Source organism: Kogia breviceps, chromosome 7 (genome assembly GCF_026419965.1).
Source record: "Kogia breviceps isolate mKogBre1 chromosome 7, mKogBre1 haplotype 1, whole genome shotgun sequence".
Classification (NCBI taxonomy): Eukaryota; Metazoa; Chordata; class Mammalia; order Artiodactyla; family Physeteridae; genus Kogia; species Kogia breviceps.
In genome coordinates, this window is record NC_081316.1 from 106,283,367 (window position 1) to 106,308,335 (window position 24,969).

At 50.7% G+C, this 24,969-nt stretch overlaps 1 protein-coding gene across 3 annotated transcripts in view; it reads right to left on the minus strand.

Annotated features, from left to right (window-relative positions):
* DSCAML1 (DS cell adhesion molecule like 1) overlaps window positions 1-24,969 on the minus strand; it is a 356,638-nt gene that overhangs the window by 64,092 nt on the left and 267,577 nt on the right. For all 3 annotated transcript variants that reach the window (XM_067039017.1, XM_059070778.2, XM_067039019.1), the window contains 5 exons: window positions 23,694-23,990; window positions 21,709-21,981; window positions 12,497-12,775; window positions 11,955-12,074; window positions 10,893-11,069 (listed from right to left, as the gene is read on the minus strand). In XM_067039017.1, the coding sequence (XP_066895118.1) occupies window positions 10,893-11,069; window positions 11,955-12,074; window positions 12,497-12,775; window positions 21,709-21,981; window positions 23,694-23,990 (1,146 nt within the window). The remainder of the gene's footprint in view (window positions 1-10,892; window positions 11,070-11,954; window positions 12,075-12,496; window positions 12,776-21,708; window positions 21,982-23,693; window positions 23,991-24,969) is intronic.

The window sequence follows — 24,969 nt, forward strand, 5'->3', positions numbered from 1 at the left end:
ACAGTATGCATCCAGCCTGGTCTAGAAAGGGAGCTGTGGGCTCTGGGCAGCCATGTCCTTTGGCTGGAGACTCCTTGCCCGGTGGGAAGGGTGGGCACTGAGGAGGGCAGAAGAGGCCCTCTAGAGCAGGAGCCCCAGTCACCAGGCCTAAGGGAGGTGCTGCTTCTGCCTGACAAGGAGGAGATTCCTTTGGGCAAATTTGAAATTAGGACCACCTCAGGTCATCGGATACACAGTTATGTTTCCAAGGTTTTGCATCCTGACCTCTGCACCAGTGGTCAACCACTGGTGGGTGACCTGGTCTACCAAGGGCTGGGGCTTCCTTCCACCAAGGTGGACGCCCCACTTCCCCACTCCCCCAATCCCCACTTGGCTCCTCCTCTCCTCCTTCCTGAATTGTGTGACTCTGAAGTTGCCTGTGCACTCTGGAGGGCTCTTGGATCTGGCTTTAATTGCTCTGACATTTTGCTAAACAAACAAATCAAAACTCAGACCAAACAAAGAGACCTTATGGGTTTAATTGGCCAAGGGCTTTGCCTTGGCCCCATCACTAGAGCTTTCACAGAGTGGGGGGGAGTCTGGGGGATGCAATAGGACCTATCTAATCAGGTAACCTGCAGCACAAGGGGGCTGCCGAGTCCTGTGCAGTAGTGGCATCAAAACACAGCCAGCAAGATAGCCTCATCCACCAGAGGGCAGACAGCAGAAGCAAGAGGAACTACAGTTCTACAGCCTGTGGAAGGAAAACCACATTCACAGAAACACAGACAAAATGAAAAGGCAGAGGACTTTGTACCAGATGAAGGAACAAGATAAAGCCACAGAAAAACAACTAAATGAAGTGGAGATAGGCAACCCTCCAGAAAAAGAATTCAGAATAATGATAGTGAAGATGATCCAGGACCTTGGAAAAAGAACAGAGGCAAAGATTGAGAAGATGCGAGAAACATTTAACAAAGACCTAGAAGAATTAAAGAACAAACACCTAGAAGAATTAAAGAACAAACAAACAGATGAATAATACAATAACTGAAATGAAAAATACACTAGAAGGAATCAATAGCAGAATAACTGAGGTAGAAGAACGGATAAGGGAACTGGAAGACAGAATGGTGGAATTCACTGCCACAGAACAGAATAAAGAAAAAAGAATGAAAAGAAATGAAGACAGCCCAAGAGACCTCTGGGACAACATTAAACGCAACAACATTCGCATGATAGTGGTCCCAGAAGGAGAAGAGAGAGAGAAAGGACCCGAGAAAATATTTGAAGAGATTATAGTCGAAAACTTCCCTAACATGGGAAAGGAAATAGCCACCCAAGTCCAGGAAGCACAGAGAGTCCCAGGCAGGATAAATCCAAGGAGAAACACGCCAAGACACATAGTAATCAAACTGACAGAAATTAAAGACATAGAAAAATTATTGAAAGCAACAAGGGAAAAACGACAAATAACATAGACGGGAACTCCCATAAGGTTAACAGCTGATTTCTCAGCTGAAACTCTACAAGCCAGAAGGGAGTGACACGATATATTTAAAGTGATGAAAGGGAAGAACCTACAACCAAGATTACTCTACCCGGAAAGGATCTCATTCAGATTTGACGGAGAAATCAAAAGCATTACAGATAAGCAAAAGCTAAGAGAATTCAGCACCACCAAACCAGCTCTACAACAAATGCTAAAGGAACTTCTCTGAGTGGGAAACACAAGAGAAGAAAAGGATCTACAAAAACAAACCCATAACAATTAAGAAAATGGTAATAGGAACATACATATCGATAATTACCTTAAACGTGAATGGATTAAATGCTCCAACCAAAAGACACAGGCTTGCTGAATGGATACAAAAACAAGACTCATATATATGCTGTCTACAAGAGACCCACTTCAGACCTAGGGACACATACAGACTGAAAGTCAGAGGATGGAAATAGATATTCCATGCAAATGGAAATCAAAAGAAAGCTAGAGTAGCTATACTCATATCAGATAAAATAGACTTTAAAATAAAGAATGTTACAAGAGACAAGGAAGGACACTACATAATGATCAAGGGATCAATCCAAGAAGAAGATATAACAATTATAAATATATATGCACCCAACATGGAGCACCTCAATACATAAGGTAACTGCTAACAGCTATAAAAGAGGAAATCAACAGTAACACAAAAATAGTGGGGGACTTTAACACCTCACTTACACCAATGGACAGATCATCTAGACAGAAAATTAATAAGGAAACACAAGCTTTAAATGACACAATACACCAGATAGATTTAATTGATATTTACAGGATATTCTATCCAAAAACAGCAGATTACACTTTCTTCTCAAGTACGCACGGAACATTCTCCAGGATAGATCACATCTTGGGTCACAAATCAAGTCTTGGAAAATTTAAGAAAAATGAAATCATATCAAGCATCTTTTCCGACCACAACTCTATGACATTAGAAATCAATTACAGGGAAAAAAAGTAAAAAACACAAACACATGGAGGCTAAACAACACGTTACTAAATAACCAAGTGATCACTGAGGAAATCAAAAAATACCTAGAGACAAATGACAATGAAAACACGATGATCCAAAACCTATGGGATGCAGCAAACAGCAGTTCTAAGATGGAAGTTTATAGCAATACAAGCCTACCTCAAGAAACAAGAAAAATCTCAAATAAACCTTTCAGTGTAAGGTTAGATTACACCTAAAGGAACTAGGGAAAGAAGAACAAACAAAACCCAAAGTTAGCAGAAGGAAAGAAATCGTAAATATCAGAGCAAAAATAAATGAAATAGAAACAAAGAAAACAATAGCAAAGATCAATAAAACTAAAAGTTAGTTCTTTGAGAAGATAAACAAAATTGATAAAACATTAGCCAGACTCATCAAGAAAAAGAGGGAGAGGATTCAAATCAATAAAATTAGAAATGAAAAAGGAGAAGTTACAACAGACTGAAGAAATACAAAGCATCCTAAGAGACTACTACAGGCAACTCTATGCCAATAAAATGGACAACCTAGAAGAAATGGACAAATTCTTAGAAAGGTATAACCTTCCAAGACTGAACCAGGAAGAAAGAGAAAATATGAACAGACCAATCACAAGTAATGAAATTGAAACTGTGATTAAAATTCTTCCAACAAACAAAAGTCCAGGACCAGATGGCTTCACAGGTGAATTCTATCAAACATTTAGAGAAGAGCTAACACCCATCCTTCTCAAACTCTTCCAGAAAATTGCAGAGGAAGGAACAGTCCCAAACTCATTCTGTGAGGCCACCATCACCCTGATACTAAAACCAGACAGATACTATAAAAAAAGAAAATTACAGATTATTATCACTGATGAATATAGATGCAAAAATCCTCAACAAAATACTAGCAAACAGAATCCAACAACACATTAAAAGGATCATACACCATGATCAAGTGGGATTTATCCCAGGGATGCAAGGATTCTTCAATATATGCAAATCAATCAATGTGATACACCATATTAAAAAATTGAGGAATAAAAACCATAAGATCATCTCAATAGATGAAGAAAAAGCTTTTGACAAAATTCAACATGAATTTATGACAAAAAACTCTCCAGAAAGTGGGCATAGAGGAAACCTACCTCAACATAATAAAGGCCATATAGGACAAACGCACAGCAAACATCATTCTCAATGGTGAAAAACTAAAAGCATTTCCTCTAAGATGAAGAACAAGACAAGGATGTCCACTCTCACCACTATTATTCAACACAGTTTTGGAAGTCCTAACCACAGCAATCAGAGAAGAAAAAGAAATAAAAGGAATACAAATTGGAAAAGAAGAAGTAAAACTGTCAGTGTTTGCAGATGACATGATACTATACATAGAGAATCCTAAAGATGCCACCAGAAAACTACTAGAGCTAATCAATGAATCTGGTAACGTTGCAGGATACAAAATTAATGCACAGAAATCTCTTGCATTTCTATACACTAACAATGAAAGATCAGAAAGAGAAATTAAGGAAACAATCCCATTCACCATGGCAACAAAAAGAATAAAATACCTAGGAATAAACCTACCTAAGGAGGTAAAAGACCTGTACTCAGAAAACGATAAGACGCTGATGAAAGAAATCAAAGATGACAAAAACAGATGGAGAGGTATACCATGTTCTTAGATTAGAAGAGTCAATATTGTGAAAATGACTCTACTACCCAAAGCAATCTACAGATTCAATGCAATCCTTATCAAATTACCAGTGGCATTTTTCACAGAAGTAGAACCAAAAAATCTTAAAATTTGTATGGAGACACAAAAGACCCCAAATACCCAATGCAGTCTTGAGGGAAAAAAACAGAGCTGGAAGAATCAGACTCCCTGACTTCAGAATATACTACAAAGCTACAGTAATCAAGATAATAAGGTACTGGCACAAAACCAGAAATATAGATCAATGGAACAGGATAGAAAGCCCAGAGATAAACCTACACACCTATGGTCAACTAATCTATGACAAAGGAGGCAAGGATATACAATGGAGAAAAGACAGCCTCTTCAATAAGTGGTGCTGGGAAAACTAGACAGCTACCTGTAAAAGAATGAAATTAGAACACTCCCTAACACCATACACAAAAATAAACTCAAAATGGATTAGAGACCTAAATGTAAGACTGGACACTATAAAACTCTCAGAGGAAAACGTAGGAGGAACACTCTTTGACATAAATCACAGCAAGATCTTTTTTGATCCACCTCGTAGAGTAATGGAAATAAAAACAAAAATAAACAAATGGGACCTAATGAAACTTAAAAGCTTTTGCAAAGCAAAGGAAACTAGAAACAAGATGAAAAGACAACCCTCAGCATGGGAGAAAATATTTGCAAGCTAATCAACGGACAAAGGATTAATCTCCAAAATATATAAACAGCTCATGCAGCTCAATATTAAAAAAACAAACAACCCAATCCAAAAATGGGCAGAGGACCTAAATAGACATTTCTCCGAAGAAGACATACAGATGTCCAGGAAGCATATGAAAAGCTGCTCAACATCACTAATTCTTAGAGAAATGCAAATCAAAACTACAATGAGGGCTTCCCTGGTGGCGCAGCGGTTGAGAATCCGCCTGCCGATGCAGGAGACACGGGTTCGTGCCCTGGTCCGGGAAGATCCCACATGCCGCAGAGCGACTGAGCCCGTGAGCCATGGCCGCTGGGCCTGCGCGTCCGGAGCCTGTGCTCCGCAATGGGAGAGGCCACAACAGTGAGAGGCCCGCATACGGCAAAAAAAAAAAAAAAAAAAAAAACTACAATGAGGTATCAGCTCACACCAGTTAGAATGGGCATCATCAGAAAATTTACAAACAAGAAATGCTGGAGAGGGTGTGGAGAAGAGGGAACCCTCTTGCACTGTTGGTGGGAATGTAAATTGATACAGCCACTATGGAGAACAGTATGGATGTTCCTTAAAAAACTAAAAATAGAACTACCATGTGACCCAGCAATCCCACTATTGGGCACATACCCTGAGAAAACTATAATTCAAAGAGACACATGCACCCCAATGTTCATTGCAGCACTATTTACAATAGCCAGGTCATGGAAGCAACTAAATCCTCACTGACAGACGAATGGATAAAGAAGATGTGGTACATATATACAATGGAATATTACTCAGGCATAAAAAGGAACGAAATTGGGTCATTTGTAGAGACGTGGATGGATCTAGAGACTGTCATACAGAGTGAAGTAAGTCAGAAAGAGAAAAACAAATATCGTATATTAACGCATATATGTGGAACCTAGAAACATGGTAGAGATGAACTGGTTTTCAGGGCGGAAATAGAGACACAGATGTAGAGAATAAACGTATGGACACCAAGGGGGTAAGTGGCGGGGTTGGGGGCGGGTGGTGGTCGGATGAATTGGGAGATTGGGATTGACATATGTACACTGATATGTATAAAATAGATAACTAATAAGAACCTGCTGTATAAAAATAAAATAAAATAAAATTCAAATATTAAAAAAAAAAAACACCTCAAGAAACACAAAAAACACAGCCAGCCCCTGCAACCCGGACTAAGCAGCCTTTCTTTGTACCTGCCTCTCGGTGAAGCATTCTCTTTGAAGATGCTTTATTTTTTCCCCCACGTGTCAATTGGAGGACGGATTGCCTCTTTCTCCTTTTGGTCATTATCTCTCTTTTATTTAAATTTTACTTTGTAACAGGGAGATAAAAGGTAGCTCTGTGGATGTAGTATTTTCTTCTGTTAATTACACTTATTTTTCAACCAAGTTCTGGGAGGCGGTCCGGTGTCCTGAAAGGACCATGCACACAGCTAGAATCATAGATTGTCTGAGCTGGCAGGGACCTTTGGTTCAGCTATGACTAGATTCTAGTCCAGGCCTCTTATTGTACAGATGGGGACACCGAGGCCCAGAGAAGGGAAGGAATGGCTCACAGATACGGAGCCAGTGAGTCGGAGTCAGGACCAGCAACCAGTCTTCTCTCTCTTGCTCTGTGCTCTCTCTACCAAACTGTGAGTCCACAGAGGCAAGCTCTTGTGTCAGCTGGGATGATATCACCCAATGACCTTGATCCAGCATCTTCCCTTCCCTGAGAAGGAGCTATTGCTCACCAACCTCACAGGCAAGGTATGGGCTTTGTAAATTGTCAAGTGCTGAGTGCTGTGCTGTGACAGTGGTAAGGCTGGGCTGTGTGCTCAGGCACTCACTCTCGGGGTCACAGGGAGGAGCGGGGACCAATCGGGACTGGATGGTTGCCAACACGGGTGTCCAGGGGCTAGGAAAGACTTTTGCTCCCTTTAACGAACTCTTAGAAATCTGGGGCCTCGAGGAAAGCAATTCTCCAAGAACCACCTCTGGAATCCCAACCGCCATTAGACCCCTGAGCTTCCGGAACTCTGGTTTGGTGCCTGATACTGAGAGTCAACACTGCATAAAAAGAAAATATTTCGCTTCCAAAACCCATAAGCACCTCACATGTATTCTCCCTGTGCATCCTCCCTTCATTCTCCACCAGACACCCTAAGTTCCCCCTTCATCTGATGACACGCATGGCCTTGCCTGCCTCCATGCTCTTGCTATGCTTTGTCCTCATCCTGGAATGGAATGACCTTTGCTTCTATTGGTTCTTGTCAGAATCCTTCTCATCCCTCAAGTCCTACTTAGTGACTGTTGCTTTTGCGAAGCTTTTCTTGTCTTTCCTGTGTCGGCCCTGCAAATTAAAACTGATTACTCCATCCCTGATTCTCTCTGTGTCACATTGTTTGTGGCTTTTTAAGGCACTTATCACTTTGTGTATTACAGTTATTTTGGGTATATGTCTATCTCCTCTTCAAGATCCTAAATTTCCTGAGAATAGCAACTCCGTTTTATCCAGCACTAGACTTTCAGCACCTAAAACTAATGATTGCTAATGATTATTGAATGTGTATTTGGTGCCAGGTACTGTGTTAATTGCTGTAAGTGCGTGTCTCACTTGAATCTTACCAATGAGTAAATAGCATTATATTTCCAAACTTACAGAGGAGGAAATTGGGGCTTACAGAGATTGCTGTCCAAGATCGCACAGCTATCAAGTGGCCCAGCTGGGATTTGAACCCACGTCTCTCTGGTTCTAAAGTCTGTGCTCTAATCCACAGAGTTTTATGGACTATTTAGTGAGTGCCCAGTGAGCATCTGTTGAGTTATCACTGGAAACTGTCAGGGTCAATGGTTCCCAACAGAGGGCAACCACAAATGTCCAATTTGACACTTGAATGCTTTTTATGATATATATCCATTTGATACATTTACTCTTACTTCTACTTGGCTAAAGCGGGGATTAAGGTCAGTTTGCCTTCTGAGAGGTCACACAAGTGTGAGGTCTGACAAGGTGGAGCCGTGTAGGGTCAACGTCTTCCTGAGTGTGTTAGGGGCGTCAAGGAAAGCCGTGCAGTTGCCTTTGTAAATGGCAGGTCTTTCTGTAGCCGGCCCTGAGGGTGGCGGGCGGGAGTGCTGGTGGTGTGGGCTGTCTGAGACGCACTGAGCGATGGCCAGGAAGGGCTTAGCCCTGGCAAGCCCATCTGGGACCCACGGGCCCAGGTCCGTGGGTCCTTCCCTATCTACCTGCGCCTACCTGGGAGAGGTGGGAGAGGTAGAGGGTGAATGAAGGAGGAAAAGGACAGAGGAGGCAGGGGAAGGATGTCCAAGAGGAGCCGAGGGTGGCTGCCTGAAGCAGTGTGCCCGCAGAAAAGCAGCAGGAAGCAGGATGGAAGCAGGATGGACCCCCACCCCCACCCCCACCCCCATCACCAAACTGTCCCATTGTCACAGGAGCACCTTCTGGCAGCCAGATGCTGGGTGGAATGATTCAGGCTGGCACTGAAAAACAGTCAAACTCTCCAACCCCAGGCAGAGGCCCCAGCCGTGCTCATCAGCGCTCCACACCGACTGCCCTCAGGCCTCAAATGCCTCCTCCTCTCCTGCTGGCATTTGGGGCAGCACAGGGGCCTCTAGCATGGCTGGCAGGTCACTGGGGAGAGCGGGGCTGGAATGGAAGGAGGCGTTTGTGACAGAGAAAGTTTTGCAAGGAAAGGGTCACCCGAGGGGGCACACGTGGCTGAGGGTTTGGAGACCCCGAGGGTGCAGAGGGTGTGGGAGGGGGCCCAGCTGGAAAGCAACCTGTGGGGGAGGGCCGTGTGAGGGGGGATGCTGCGTGAGCAGCTCGGAGAGACTGTGTCACAGGCAGCCGATGAGGGAGGCGCGGCGAGTGGGAGAATATGAGCCGGAGGTGTTTGGGAGACAGAGCAGATGAAGGGAAGGAGTGCGCCTGTGCCTCACTATGGAAGGAAGCAGAGCAAAGTGACAAGGTGACTGGAATGAGGACAAGGGGGAAGACGGAAGGGACAAGGTCCAGATGTTGCCCACAAGTGAGGCCAAGTAGTACGGAGCTCCCATCATCCCTTGGGAAGAGGGGCCAGAGGTGGACGCTACTGCGAGTGTGGTGGCTGAGTGTGTGACTTGGTGCTGCACGTGTTCATGAGGCTGCCCTGGATTTAGGAGATGTGTGCTCGTAGCTGCTGCCTGGGTCATGAAGTGAGGATGGCACCGAAAAATGCAGGTCCAGAGGCGAGAAGCGAATTGCCCAGGACGCCCCAGGACATCAGGGACAGACCGACGTGAACTGGGTCACCTTGCACACAGCCCACCTCCTGACCCCTGCATCTCCCTTCACCCACATCCACCTCAGCGCCACAGACAAGCCACGGGCCACAAAGGCACCATCACGCTTGCCCAGTAGAATCCCCTAACTTAGAGGAAAAGGGCAAAGACCCCCCCCCCAAAAAAAAAGCCTGAAGGTTTGGGCTCTTTTCTCCTGCTGACAGCGGGGAGACAAGGATCAAATACCAAGGACAGCGAGCCGATAGTTCCACGAGGTGCCTACTATTCCTCTTGCCTCACGCAGGCAGAATTAGCAAAGTCCTTCCCGGCTGAGGCATGTAGATTGATTGCCTGGTTTTATTAAGGACAAAGTGCTTTTTGATAGTGTGAGGGAAGAGCTCCCCAGGGCGGGGATTCCGGTGCCTGGAGCTTCCCGGAGCATCGATCGATTGCTGGGGCTTCCCCGTCTTGTGCTGAGTGAGTGAGGGTTTGGCAAGCTATAAAGAAGCTATGATTCTTAAAGGCGGGGACTCCAGGGAGATGCTGGGCAGACCTCACACTGGGCGCTGCTCTCAGCTGCCTTTCCTACACGTACCTTGGAGTGTCTCCCCTTAAAAACAAAACTGGTGGCTAAATCTCTGATGGCCTACTGGGCGCCAGTTACCATACTGGTTGCATTATCCATGCCATCTGACTTACTCTTGATACAAAACATAACAGGTAAGGTGCTCTCTTGACCCTCCTTTTGTACATCAGGAAAATGAGATAACAGAGGCCAAGGAAACCCGTTAGAGGCCACTGTAATTACCGCACAGCCCCCAGATTCACAGTTGGCTTGGTCAGATGCTAAATCTCAGGCTCTTACTGCTGTTCTCCGTGGCCCATGGTCTGTTTCATGACAAAGGGCCAGACACCGTCCTGACACGATTCCTGGGAGCTCACTACACGGACCGCTAAGAGCGCAAAGGGATAGGCTTGTCCAGTAGGAATGTCTGTGTGTGACTTAACAGAACTCAGGGATATTCTAGACTTCAACGCCTTTGATTCCGGCTCTAGGTCTGGGGATTTAGAAGCCAGAGATATGGTACTGAGCTAGAGTGAGTCTTATCGCTCTTTTGGCTTTTCGGAAGCTTCCTCCCCTTTCCAGGATCGGTTCCTGTGTTGTTTACGATGATTTTGGGAGCTGAGTGGGCTGGGAATGAACCTCTAGCACAGGTGAGGAAAGGAACCTAGAAACGTGAAGTCACTTGCCCAAAGTCAGGAAGCTCATCAGACAGATCTGGAATTGGAACCCAGGATTTCTGCCCATAGGCCTATCTCCTACATTGCATACGTGGCCTCCTCCTTGCTAAGCCACAAACAGGTTATACATTAGCAGGTGTACATTCAATAAAAGAAATAAATTGTTTGATATGACTTTTCGGATGGAATTGCCAACCTACAGAGCAAAATAAATGGGCTGTCGTACGATACTTCGGTACAGCAAATCACGAGCTTATCACGACTGGAGTGGAGTGAGCTGGGGCCATTTAGAGTGAGGCCATTGTTTTAGATGGGAGTGCTTTTGAATCCCCCATCAGAGATTCCCAAGCCCACCTTTGTCTAGGAATCCTTCCTGCCTTCCCTTCAGAGAAGGAGCAACGGAAACCAAATGGGGAGGCAGGGTGAGTGCAGAGATGGGCCTTGGTCTATGATCAGGGGGTGTTCGGAGGGTCGCACGGGGGCAAGACTCACTCTTAACAGTGAGGAACATGGACTTGCTGATGTCGGTGCCCACGCCGTTGCTGGCCTGGCAGAGGTAGTAGCCGATGTCCTCTTCCAGGACGTGGCGGATCAGTAGCGAGCTGTTGGGCAGGATCTGGATGCGGCCGGTGAGGGGCACTGGGTGGTACTGCTGGGGGTTCCCGCTCCCTGAAAGGAGGCGGCAGTTAGGAGGTCTGGTGTCTAGGCTGGGGAGGATCGGAGTGCCTCGAGGAATGGCCCTGATACATTTCTCTTGCTGATCTAGGGCCATTTTGTAGCATCCCCAAAGTGCTGGGAGCTCACATAGTTCTTGTTTCCTGGGAAATAGGAAAGACCCTCACAGAAGTCTGACTCTGCCTCAGATCTGAGGTATGGAGATGGAGTTGGGGGGGGGCCTCAGCTCAATGCCCACCTTGGCACTGAGCTTCCTTTGGGCTGAATTCCTTGGAGGGGAAGAAAGAGTTATCTTTGGGCCACTTGGCAATAGGCAAAGGGAAGATTGAGCCCTCAAATGGCGGTTGCCTGGTCATAGGTAGTCAGGCCTGGGAAAGAAGCCAGACATCCTCCAAGGGGGTCTTTGGATACCCCCTCCCATTGCCCCAGAGTCAGCCATGGACACAGTAAGGATAAGAGGTTGGCGCAGGGCTTAGTCAGAAACCAAATGCATCCTTGGGATGAAGTTGGGTTCCAAGAAGGATCAAGATCCCAGAATAGGTTTGACTGGTGAGAAGTAGGGATCAATGAGACTCTGGGACCCTAGGGTGGGGTGGGGAGAGTTGGGGAGTCTACTGAGTTCTAGGATTGGAGAGGGGAGGGGAGAGGTCAATCTATGGGGACAAGAGGAAATCTGGAATTAGCATGACAGCTATTCCTGGTCCATAGACCCTTGGGGGTGGCTGAGAATGACTTCCAGTTCAGGTATAGCCTGGGTCCCCTTAAAGTTCAGAACCCAGGGCTAGGAGTCATGTGTAGGGACCAGGCCCAGGTCGCATTAGTATCCTCCCCATCCCATCACTGGCCATGCTCAGAGATGCTGGCTGGCCAGGGGCTTACCCTTGGCATGCTTCCACATGACCTTGGGTGGGGGGTAGCCATCCACCGAGCAGTTGAGCACACCAGCCTTGCCATAGATGCCATCCTGGTTGTTGGGCTGCACCACGAATCGAGGGGGCACTGCAGAAAGAGGGAAGGTGGGGGAGGAACAGATCATCTCGGTCTCTGATAGATTTCCTGGGGGCTTTGGGCACTTTCCATTCAATGTTAGCCCGGCCTGGACCATTATAAAGTTGGGACATCTGAACATCTGAAACCCAAGATGTTGAGAGCTTCTGCCAGTCCTATTGCGTTGGGAGCTGGGAATTCTGAGTGCCAACTCTGACTTCACCAGTGACCAACTGAGCCAGGGTCTTCCCCTCTCACGGCCTCAGTGTCCTGGCCTGGAGAGTAAGAGGTTTGAACCTCTTGATCTTTAAGGCCCCTGCCAGAGTCAACTTTGTCTGAGCCCGTGATTCAAACTTGAAATCTAGAGAGTGTTTTTAGCAGCAGACAGAGCTGGACCATTCCTCCCCGCAACCTCACTGGCCCGTCTCACTCACCGCGCACGATGAGCTGGCGTTCCCTGCTCACGGTGGCCGCTGTGTTGCTGGCGATGCATGTGTAGTTGCCATTGTGCTTGAGGGAGACGCTGGAGATCTGCAGGGAGCTCATGAATTCCTTGCTCTCGATGGTCACGCCCGAGCCTGAGATGATCACCTGTCCATCTTTCCTCCAGGTGATGCGGATGGGCATGTCCCCCGAGGACACCACGCAGGGGATGTAGAGCAGCTGGCCAATGGAGGCAGGCGGGAACTCGAAGGGCTGGATGAGAGGGGGCACTGGGAAGGCAAGGGGAGTGCTGCTGTCAGGCCTCCACTCTCCCCAGCCGGGCCAGAAGCATGCCCGTCCCTGCCTGGCCTTCGGGCTCCTCCCCACCCTGCAGTGGGCTGTGAATAGAGTCCCCTGGGCACTGTGCCTGTTTTCCCACATATGCACAATCTCCTGGGGTGCCCTGTCATTGTCCCCTGGCTCCTGCCCCTCTGCCCTCCCCGCCCCCGGCCTGGATCTGCTGTCTCTGTTCAGGGCCTGGGCTGGCCTGAACTCATCATGACCTTCAGATTTGTCCTGGAACTTGAATGGTGATGACGCATGTGCTTCTTGACTCCTGTCTGCTTGCTGACACACTGCCCAGCTTTTAACCTGACTTCCCTGCCATTCCTCGGTGCCCCTGTGCTCACTGTCTTATCCCAGAGCTGAGTCTCCCAGATTCCTGAGGGGCCTGGGATGGGTAGGGATGACGTGCCGCCGATGCTGAGGCTGTCTGTCCTTTGTGTGCACCCCCCAGCTGCTCATCTAAAGCCAGGCCGCTGTAGCCTGGTCTCCTCCTGTAGAGGTCTCATCACCCACCCCATTGCCTTCATGCACTGGGACAGGCGAGAGGAAGCTCCCATCACTGGCTGTTTTTAGCTCCTTTATACACACCTCCCACCAATAATGTGATATGGGCTTAATTGTCCCCACTATACAGATGAGAAAACTGAGGTTCAGAGCAGAGAATTCACTTGCCTTGGATCACCCAGCTCATAAGAGGGGACTATGGGATTTGAAACCTGATCTGTCTGCTCTCCAAGTCCAAGCTCTCTTTCTTATGCTACCTGGTTGCCTTGTTGAGAAAGCCCCAAACATGCCCAGACCAGAGACCCCTTTGTCTCATCAACAAGCTCCCCACGGGTGGCAGGAAAGAGCAGAGAGGGAGCCCTGTCGTCTTCGAGATAACCAGTTGGTTAGACTCACCCAGCTCAACGTCATCCACATAGCCCCCACCCCGCAGAGAGATTCAGCCCCCGCCCCTCCTGCTGCCCACATCTCAGAACCTGGGGGGGCCTGTCTGGAGCCTGAGCCTCTGCAAGAGGGATCCTCCTTTCTCAGCTCTGGCTAGAGCAACAGCCATTATCTTTATGATAACTCAATTAGGGCACAGTGACTTCCCCAGCAAGTGGGGAGAGAAGAGAGAGAAGGAGACAATTAGCTTAACAAGGATGAGCGCCCAGTAGATGAGATATCCTTTCTGCAGTCAAATGATTAAATTACAAGGCTGTCCCCAGTCCTCTGGCCTCCTCCCAGGCACGAGCCCCACTCCTCCTTGGAAGTTTGCTGCTCTCCCCACCCATAGTGGACACAGCAGGGGGTGAACCCTGAGGGGAAAAGGATAGGTGACATCATATGCATGCCCAAGGCACCCCAAGGATTTTCAGGGCTCAGTAGGAAGCGGCCCCTGTGAAGTGGCCAGGTGTGGACAGGGCAAAACCCTTGGCAGCCCTTTGGATCTCTGGGGAAGTTCCTGGTCAAGAGTTCGAGGTCCAGAGGAAGTGATATTTAGAAGGGCTGTTGCCCCCATGCCCTGTGGGATGAGAGCAGGGGCCTTAGCCAACCTTCTCAATGTCACTTCCCACCTTACCCTTCACTCTGGCCATGGGGGCTCCATCGGTTTTCCATTAACACCCACAGATCCCTGGGCCCTGGGTGGAAATAACCACCACGTGTGCTCCGCCATGGGCCCAAATCCAGGTCCTCAGTCCAGCCAGGTTTTCTGGGGCTCTGGTCATTGTCTGGATCTCCCCACCCCCAAACTCTGGCTGCTGCTACTCCCTGGGCTGGGGCCTTGCCCCCAGTATTCTGAGTGGTTTGTGGGGCCTTGGATACCTCCAGAGAGATTTCTCTGGAACCCTGACTCTAGTAATGGCCCAATGCTCATTGCTGAGATTTCCCAGAGATTCCTCGTTGGGCTCTCCTGATCCTCCCACCCTCTTTTTTGGGGTACTTTGATCAGACTGAGTCCTCTGGCCTCCTTGGACTTTTTGATGGAATTGTTGCAGAGACCCAGATCTGCCAGCCAGTTTGTCTCCTTAGGTTTAGCAGAACCCATTCTGGTCCAGTCTTCCTTCCCACAAAGACCCAAATCTAGAGCCCAGCAGGCCTCATGGGAAACTCCTCTCCGTCCTTTCAGACCTCGCGCCAGTACCACCTCCTCTGTGAAGCCTGCCCTCCTCCTGCACAGCCCTGCAACACCTGGCTCACACCTCGATCATGGAACTCATCACATGCCAGTGGGGTATCTGTTTGCATTACCACCTTTCCTGGGTGTCTAGGAGTTCCTGCAGGGCAGTAACTAGGACTTATCTACCTGGCAAATTGTAGGAGCACAATAAATGCTTGTCAGGTGAGTAAATGAATAAATATATGTCTGGATATCATTTCCTGGCTTGACCTTAGAAGTTTACCTATGAGGTGGGCAAGGGGTGGGGAGAGCACAGGATGGGGGTTCATCCAGAAAAAGAGGGAGCTCTACCCTCTTCCTCAAGATGCTGTATTTATGCTACAGAATTTTGGAGCTGGGAGCTTCTCCCTTGGTTCTTCCTGAGGTTCAGGCCCTTGCTAGCACCAGAGCTGGCTCCTTTAAGAGCCCTAGGGCCATGGGGAGAGCCGTGGCAGTCATGAGGGCCTGCAGAGGGGAATGTGTGCTTCAAGCAAGGAGCTGGGGGGCTCTGCCTAGAGAGGAGAGGGCCTTGCCCCAGGGATGGATGGCCAAGCTCTCCATTTCCGTGGAGGACAGAGCAAGTGGAGACTGAAACTAGGCAGGGAGATTTAGCTCAGGCAAGGGAAAGATCGTCTCTCTCAGTAAGAAGGGATTTAGATAATGGAATAAGTTACTAAGGCAGGTTAATTCATTAATTAACTAATTCATCTAATATTTATGAAATGCCTGCTCTGTGAAGGCATTATGCTCCATGTGGGCCGGGGAAAGTAGAAGCATGCTTAAAATATGGATAGAACCTCCGGAAGCATAGCATTTGCTCGGGAAGTTAAGACATTTCCCTCAGTGGTTATTGGACAAGCACCACCTGAATACACAGATACTGAACTCAGAGACGAGAAGAGGTGTCATCTGGTTGGGTGAGCGCAGCTGCAGAAAGGAGGTGGCATTTGGACTGAGGGTTAAAGGATGGAAAATAAATATATAGAGTGAGATATATATAAAATATATATAAGACAAAATATATGGAGTGAGAGCATGGGAAAAGGCTGAGACAAGAGGCAGAGGCCAACCAGGGGCTGTCATTCCCTTCCGGTCTTCAGGAATAACACTGATGGCAATTCGAGAGTCCGGAGAAGGAGAGAGCAGCCAACCTCCATCCTGGGGGGGGGGGTTAGGCATTCACCCAGGCCAGCCAGAGCTCTCTAGTGCACTGCTGCCCTGCTGGAAGTAGATGGCCAGATCACCGTCAGGGGTCCAAGGAGTAAGGCTCTTTACTTCCCGCCCCACTCTGCCCTGCTGCGGGTTGATGGGGCAGGTGTGGTTCTGTGGCGGGGATAAGTGTCCCCTTAGAAACTCCTTGGTGGGAGTGGTAGAGGCCAGAGCTGCTCACAGAATTCCTCGGCTCCAGGCTGGCATTCCGATAACCCTATAACTCCAGTACATGAGGACCGCCTGGAGGGAGAAGAAAGCCTGGGGATCCCGGCTCCTTCACGGGCTCGCTGGATACCAGCAGGAGGCTGTGTGTGGGAGGCTCTGAGAAGCAGGCTGGGGCGCCCCGTGATGTGGACACGGGACTGCTTTCTGAACTGTGAGTCTGTGGTGTCTCCCCTGCACTCAGAGGTGGACACGGGCTCGTTGAGTGTGTGTATGTGCATCCCCACTTCTGTGAAAGACGAAGCTGAGGCTCGGATCACCTCCATGGTGGTGATGACAAGGGACCTCTTCAGGGTTGATAGTCCACAAGGACTCCCCTCCTGCCCATGACTCCTAGCATCTCCCCAGCACACGGCCTGAACGTAAGGGGCATGGATGCCCTCTCCTCTTTGGTGAGAGGGTAACTCAGTCAGCTGTGAGGGAAGCAGGGTCAGAGCAAGATGCTGTGATGGCGAGAGGTCAGAGGCTGGCGTGGCTGAGAAGATACAGTGGTCGTGGCAGACGCTGTGGTCCCTGGCCACCATAAAGCTGTTTCGGCCACTTGTTTGGGGGTGTTGCAGAGAGGAGGGCGTGCTGACCACCAGCCCAGCCCATAAACACTTTGTGGCGTCTCTCATGATCTCTCTTCGGGACCGAACCTTTTCATTTATTGCACCATTTAGCAGAGAATGGGCACTGTGTGAAGCTGGAGCTTCTCTGCTTGTGCAGCACGGAGATGGGGAAAGACTCTATAATCCAAGAGAGACGTGGACAAGCTGCCTCGTCACCACCACCCTGTCTCTGCCCCCGAGCCTCAGTTTTCTTATCTGCAAAACGGAGGAGTTAGATGAAGTAATCTCTAAAGCCTGATGCTGATTTTCCAGTTGTAACAAGTCTAATATTATAGGAATATTAATAACTCACTTCAGTTTTTTTAATGCAACCCCCTCTTCTCAGGAAGGCCTTCCCTGACCACCCTATTTCAAATTGCAAACCACTCTTCCTGCCCCCTGGCACTCTGATTCCCACTCCCTATTTGACATGAGACATCTTTTACGGATTTCACGTTATTACCCATTGCCCTAATAGAATGTAAGCTCCCCCAGGGCAGGAATTTTTGTCTGTCTTGAGCACAGCTGTGTTCATAGAATAGCGCCTGGAACATAGCGGGTGCACAGTTAACGTCACTGAATGAATAAATATATACTGTTTCATCCTCCTCCTCCTCCTCAGCGTGGACACCGCCATCACCGTGACAGCTGTCAGCCCAGTAAGGAGGATGCTTGCTCCTGTGCTCCTGGATCCCTTGGTCGAGGAAAAGGGCTGTTGGCAGCAGCATCCGAGCCACTCCCTCCCCCCAGTACCTTTGGCGATCTGCCCCTGCGGAACCTGTTGTGCCCCCTTCCTCTGGATTCTGGTGTGTTCCTTCCAAAACTCCACCTGTGCCAATGGCAGGCATTTGGCCAAGGGGTTGGCTCTCTCTTAAGCCCCCTGATCATAGAAACCCCCAACACATTCTCTGGGGTGCAAGGGGGCCTCCCCGAAGGCTCCAAGCACACGGCAGGGACTTGTTGAGCAGCAAGGGAAGGAAGAGTGTGGATGAGGAGTACAGGCACTCGGGAGTGAGGGTGCGTGCGTGCATGAGTGTGTGTGTGTGTGTGTCTGTCTGTGTGTGTCTGTATGTGTTGGCACTATCTCTGGGTCCTAGCACCTCATGCCCTTGTTTTGGCTCCGGAGGCTCAGATGCGCGGGTGGAGATGTTCCCTCACTGAGCCAAAGCCAAGAAGCCCAACTTGCAGCCCTGCCTTCTTAGTTAATTAAACATTCGGCCTGCGTGCCCAGAGATGCTTTTATGCTACATTATTTTTCAGCTACAGAGGGCCCTAAAGACACCAAATCTAGGTTGGATCTCTGGGCCCTCCTCTTGGCATCCTGCCAAGGATCTCTCTGGGTACCCAGACACAAGCACTCGCCTTCCCCACAGCCTGGCTCTCCCCTGCCGGTCAGTGTCACATGCACCCAAGCCCAGGCAGCCCTCGAAGAAGCCTCACCCTCTCTCCCCATGGCCCTCCTGCCTTGCTGGATCACAAGAGACTCACTTAGGTGACGTTTTCTATGGTAGCACCTGCAGCCACCATTTGTGGCTCAGGAATGCTGCTTCACAGGAGGATACAGACAGAGGGAACATTTGTGTATATGCAACTGCATGTGTGTATGTGTGCAAGTGTGGACAGGCTGACATGTGTCTATTTGTTGTATGCACATGCATACAATGCGTCCATGCGTGTGTACTCACGTACACAGGTCTCTGCACATGTGTGTGTGCATGTGCATGTGTGTCTGGTGTGTTCTGCTCTCCTCAGCTCAGCGTTTGAAAAATTCATCAGACGACAAGCAGTCCCAGAAGGAATGGAGTCAGCAGTGGTTCTTCCAGCTCATGGAGCAGGGTGGGTGTATGCCCCACCCTGCCTGCGGGCTCCTGGCCTCACAGAGAGATGGGGGGGTAGGACTTCCAACAAATCTCAAGCTTCTAGTGCCCTGTCCTGCCCCCACTTGCCCTTTCCTACACTCCAGGTCTCTGCTCTGATCCTCTGGGTGGGACGTACGTCCCAACCAGGCAGCAGGAGTGGGGTGGAGAGTGCTGCCCTTGGGCCCTGTCCCTCTCTCCCCCAGAGTCGGGGCCCCTTTCCACGCCCAGGGGCACCTCCTCCACCCTCCTCCTTGAGTAGCTCTTAGAACAGCATATCAGCTAATCAAGCAGCATGCTCATAATCAGCTCTGATGGGTTCTTCTGCAAAAGTGCATTCTAATGAAGTGGGGAGAGGGAGACTGGGAGAGAGCAGGGATGATGGGTTTAAGCTTTCGGACAGGCAGGGGCACGGGGTCCCAGAGCCCCCATACAGATGCTGCTTCCCGGTCTGGAGAGAAAACAAGTGACTATAGCCCTTCTGGGGCTGGATTTGCAGACCCTGTGGGTAGGCAAGGGGCCATGTGTACACACATGCCTGTGTACTATACACACACATATGCCCCTGCTTTTGAACTCCAAGCTCGTGCTGTGTGCCGGGAGCTACATGTGCCCAGCGCAGGGACTCTGTCCTCTGAGATCACACACACACACACACACACACACACACACACACACACACACACACACACACGCGCGCGCGCGCGCGCGCGCGCGCGCACGTGCGCGCCCCTTTCCCTCTCCCAGGGCTGGGAGACATGGTCGCTCGACACAATCACAACAGGCCCAGCGAGTCGCTGAGACGGAATGCATCAGATTCAATTCATTAGGACTGATGGCTCCCTGAATGGGGTTGAATAATTGATGTAGAGAAGCAGCTTTCAGGATGTCCCGCGTCCTCCGAGGCTGCTGGAGCCTTGTTACTTATTTATCTTTTTAAGCCAACAAACCCGGCCAAATGCTTGCTGGTGCAGGCGGGTGAAGGGAGTAGGGCAAAGGTTAGATGTTTTCATATGTGCTGTTTACACTGTAAACTCTCGGTCCACGGCTTGTGAGGGAAATGGATACAGGCGGGTCGGCCCGAGATGCTGGGAACGGGAGGCAGGCTGCGGATGGGGCCTGGGTGCTGTGAGGTTCCAGCCAGCACAAGGCCCCTGGGCTGGGCAAAGGTTTTAGGCTGAAAGGGGGGGGCCAGGATGCCCCTCAGCCTGGCTGGGGTGCAGCAGTGGGGCGGGCAGCGAGGCAGATGCTGTTAGGGTCTCCTCTCTCCTCCCCAGGCTGGAGATGGGCCACAGAGACAGCCTGTCCCCCAGTTCTCAGGCTCAGAGCCAGGCTTCCCAGAAAGTCACTCCAACCCAGACTAATGTCTCAGTTTCAGCTCAAGAAACACACACTGTCTGGCACTGTGACAGGTGGTGGGTGCACAAGGGCGCGTGTGACATGGCCCCAGTGTGCGGATGAGAGTGAGCCCTGGAGACAAGGAGCAGAGAGGCGAAGCGCTGACTGCACGTTTTGCTGCTACCTTCGGCTTCTCCAGCTGTTCTCCCGACATCTGCCCCGGGAGGCCCCATCTTCACCACACGCGTGAAGGGGCCCAAAACAGAGGCAGCATCTGTCTCCCCAAACCTCTCCTTCCCCCAGACTCCCCTCTTCCTGTCCACAAGGCCTCCACTCCATCTTGCTTCAGGAGTCTGGGACCCCTGGGGCCTTTGCCCTGTGCCAGGGCCCCTTCGCAGGCCCGGACCCCCCTGCTTTCTCTTCCAGGGCCTAGGGCACAGGCTGGCCCCCTCTCCTGGTTCACATTGTCCCTTAGGGATATGCGTGAGCCTGCCCTGGCTCTTCAGAAAGGGACATAAGCCCCTTACCCAACACGGCCACCACTGACCCAGTGACTTCCCACCCCAGCTGCCTGGCTTTTACTGACCTCTCCTTAGCCAGGCCTGGCAGGCGCCACCTCTCCGTCCTGCCTCCTAGGTGACCAGGCCACCCTGCTCTCACCCACCGTCCAAACAATCTCCAGGCCTGTCAGTTCCAAAGAATGGGTTTGGGAGGGAGCTTCACACCCCCGCACAGCCCCTGAATCCAGGGGACAGCTGTCGTTTAGTCACGAATTCATTTATTTGCTCATGTATATGCATTCATTTGTTTAATCCACAGACGTTTACTGAATGGCTGCCATGTACCAGGCACTATGTTAGGTGCCCCCACACAAAACACAGACCTCACCCAGGTGAGCGTGGGAGGCCTGGGAGGGAGGAGGATTGTAGGCACCAGGCGGTGCTCTCCAGGCCTCCAGCTGCATTAGCAGGTGGAAGGTCCTTGCCCATCCCGTAAAAACAGCCTCGGCCGGCCAGTGTGAGCCCTGGAAGCGAGTCAGGGCTCCAGCGTGTGCGCCCTCCACTCAGCCTCCTGCTGCCTCTGCTGTCCGACTCCTGCCCCTCTCCTACCTGTTGGTCCCCTCATGGGCCCTGCTGAGTCCCGGGTGGCCCCATGCTAACATCAGGGGAACAATATAGCCTGTCACCTCTGACCTGGGCCTCTTGCCCAGGTGCCACTGACCCCTCATGCCCCTGGGGCCAGTGCTGCCTTGACCTGCAGCCCACAGAAGGAACTGGAATGTAGAGGTACCTGTGGCCTTCTTATGTACCCCCTGCAATCTCCCCCCTCCCAGCCCCCAGCAATCTTCCACCCTGCCCCCTTTTTTCCAAACTCCAGGCCGGCGCCCTCTCTTCCGTGGCTTTCCACCCCCTCAGGACTGCCTGCTGCTGCCGCCTGGGTGGCTGGCTGAAGAGCGGCCCACAATCCTGGGTGAGCAGGAGGGCTCCGGTCCAGGCTGGCAGCGGGGGGAGGCCTACCTTTGACGGCCACGTGGACGCTCTGGCTGATGGAGAGCTGCGGCTGGATGAGGACGCTGCACAGGTACTCCCCTTCGTCCATGCCCTTCTGCACGTCTGTCAGTTTGAGGGTCCCGTTCTCGAACACCACTTGGCGGTGGTTGTCGGGCAGCAGGAGGGCGTCCTTATACCACTTGATGGAGTAGTAGGGGTAGCCGATGACCCTGCAGTTGATAAGGGTGTCCCGCCCAGCGACAGCTGTGATGTTCCTCATCGCCCGGATGCTGGGGGGGCCTGGGCAGGAGTTGGGAGGGAGGAGGAGAGGAGGGGCGATGGTGCGGTTAGCCAGGGACGGCCAGGAGCTGCCCCGTGATGCTCTTCTCTGTTGCCTGGACTCCGAAACTCTTAGGGGATGGAAATTTGGCAGCGGGAGAGGGAGGCCTGTTTTACAAGACTCGAGGCAGAGGTTGGAACTGGGGGTACCTGTGGTCTCTCCTGGACTCACTGTTACTAGCTTCAAATAGTTGCACACAAGACACGTTTCATTCATGCCCGGGGCGAGAATCCATTCCCCTGACGGGATAGGCTGGATGAGCGAACTGAAGCCTCACCAAGAAGTTACTGGGATTTGGGAGGGCGAGTCCTCATTTATGAGGAGATTAAGATTTGGGGGTTAAAAAGGAAAAGTAGAGATTTTGTTATTTTCACTTGATTTGCTCATAATGGTCTTGTACCAAAAGGGATCACACATACATTAACTATTTAAAGGACAATAGGAAGGTCTTCAATGGATGATTTTCTTTCAGCAGGTAAATGTGTTCTGTGGGCCCCTGAGAAGGGGCTATAAAGAGGGGCTCTGACCACACTGGTGCAGGGGAGGGAGTGTCGTCACCTGGGTCAGGTAGGCAGATGGCCATGTGGGAATTGCAAAGGGGGCTCAGAGGCCACCATGCAGGGTTAGTGCTGGAGTGGGTACATGAAACTCTGGGCCTCCAGCTCCCCACCCAGTAGATGAGGGGCAGGACCAGGGCATCTCCCACAACCCTGCAGCTCTGTCCCCTTCCAGTTCAGAGAGGGCGGGAGGGTGGCTAAAGGGAGGCCACATTTCTCATGGGGGGGGGTCGGACACCTGGCACAGGTGAATTTAGCGTGAACCCCCCGCTCCCCTTCCCCGTCCCCATGACAGCCACCAGCGCCCCTAGTCCAGTGCCCCTTCTCTCCCACTCCCCTGCGCCTCTTCTGCTCTCGTGTCAGGGCTCACTGGTTGGGTCAGATGAGGACCAGTCTGACGCCACAGGGCTGCAAAGAGCTTCAGAGGCGCCTCTGCTCTCACCACAGCAACCTGGAGACCTGAGGCATGGGGATGGTCACCTTGAGGACTCCTTCCCCCTCTCTTGAAGGTGCTTGCCTTGGGGAATCCTCACCCAGCCTGAGTCCCCTATTCTTGATGGCTGGGGTCTTGGAGGGTAGCCAGTGGAGGATGGACTGAGAGATGCTGGTGCCCTGGGTCCTGGCAGCCTACACCTCCTGGAGTATTGTGGGAGTGGGATACAGCTGTGGTGGACACCCCAATCAAAGGGCAAGCCTGGCCCCACTGCCCCTTCCTTGTCCCTGGCCTTGCAAGGCCCTGGTGGGGCTGTAGGTGCCAGTGGAGTGCTTGGTGTACCTGGGGCCAGAGAGACTGATGGGGAGAAATGGGGTGGGGGGCAGGATTGTGGGAGGGGTGAAGGGGGATGGGGAATGGGAATGCAAAGGGGGCGAACTGTACCAGACACACATACGCACGCGCGCGCACACACACACACACCCCCCCACACACACACACACAAGAATGGATGATGGGACTTGTGGAGGGCAGGGAAACGGGGAGAGAGAGGAGAGACCTCTACTAAAATCAAAATGATGATTAATAATAAGTACTAATCACCACCACAAGAAGAATGGTAACCACAGAGATGGCAAAGAAACTCAAAAGCCTATTCTGATATTTAAATGTAGACAGGCACCTCTTACGTTTATTCGCGCCTGATATTCAGCACTGCCCACCGAGTTCCGTGCCGTGCACCGGTACACGCCCCCGTCGCGGATCTGGGGCCCCGTGACATTCATGTGGCTGATGGTGGTGCCGTCGGACATGGTGGACTGGCTGGTGCGGTGGCTTCCGTCCCGCACGATGGGCTCGTCGTCCAGGGCCCAGGTGACGGTAGGGGGTGGGGCGCCCTTGGCTGCGCACATCAGTGAGAACTGCTCCCCGGGGTTGACCACCTTCTCGCTGAAGGATGAGACGATGCGGGGCGTGCCGTCTGCAGGGAGCGAGGAGCCCCCTTAAGGGTCACCGAGTCACAGAGAGACCATCCCCCCAGGCCACCCCACCTTGTCACGGGGAGGAGGCAACGCAGAGGACATAACAATGGTAAAGCACTTCCGCGTACTTCCAAGGTTCATGTACCATCCGCAAAACCCTGTTTAGTGCACGTGAATGAAGACTCCTGGATTTGAATCCTCCCTCAACTACGTGTTAGCTCTGTGTCTTTGGGCAAGTTACTTAACCTCTCTGAGTCTTTCCATCTACCCTCTGTGGAGGATGGAGATAAGGGGGATAATGATTAGATCCTCCCGGATATATATCCTCCTGGTACTGCTGATGTGAGGAGTAAATGAATTAATGCATTAAAGATGCTTACACAGCACTTTGTAAGTGCTTAATAAATGTTAGCTCCTCTCAACGTTTCCTTTTCTGCCTCTTTCTCCTCCCTTTTAAAGTAAAGCCACAGAGGCTCAGAGGTTAGCTATGTGTGGAACCAGGACCTGAACGGTCCAATTCCAGCTCTGATTTGAGTGGGAGGGGTGCTGGTGCTGTAGCTCTGTTAGCAACAGCCTGAAGCTTGAGCCTTAAAATGCAAGCTGCCCAGGGACAGTGGTGGTGGTGGGGGTCTGTTTTGGGGCTTAAGTCTTGGTTAATGGAATAACCTTGGACAGGACAAGTAACCCCCTTGGGCCCCGCTTCCTCCATGGATCAGGGGGATGTAATCATGAACCCTGGCCATCCTTCCACACGGTATTGCTGTCAAGGATTAAAATAGGTGCTAAATCCTTGAAAAAGTCAAACACCAAAACCAACATACAAAAAAAAAGCAAGGCAAATGTAACATGGCACTCTACATCCCACCCACATTTCACACCAAAACGCTGACGTTAACTCAGGCTGCCAGCCCCTGGCCCCATTTCTGATGGAGACTCTTATCTCTAACCTGGGGAGAGGCTGGTGCCCAGTGGAGCCTG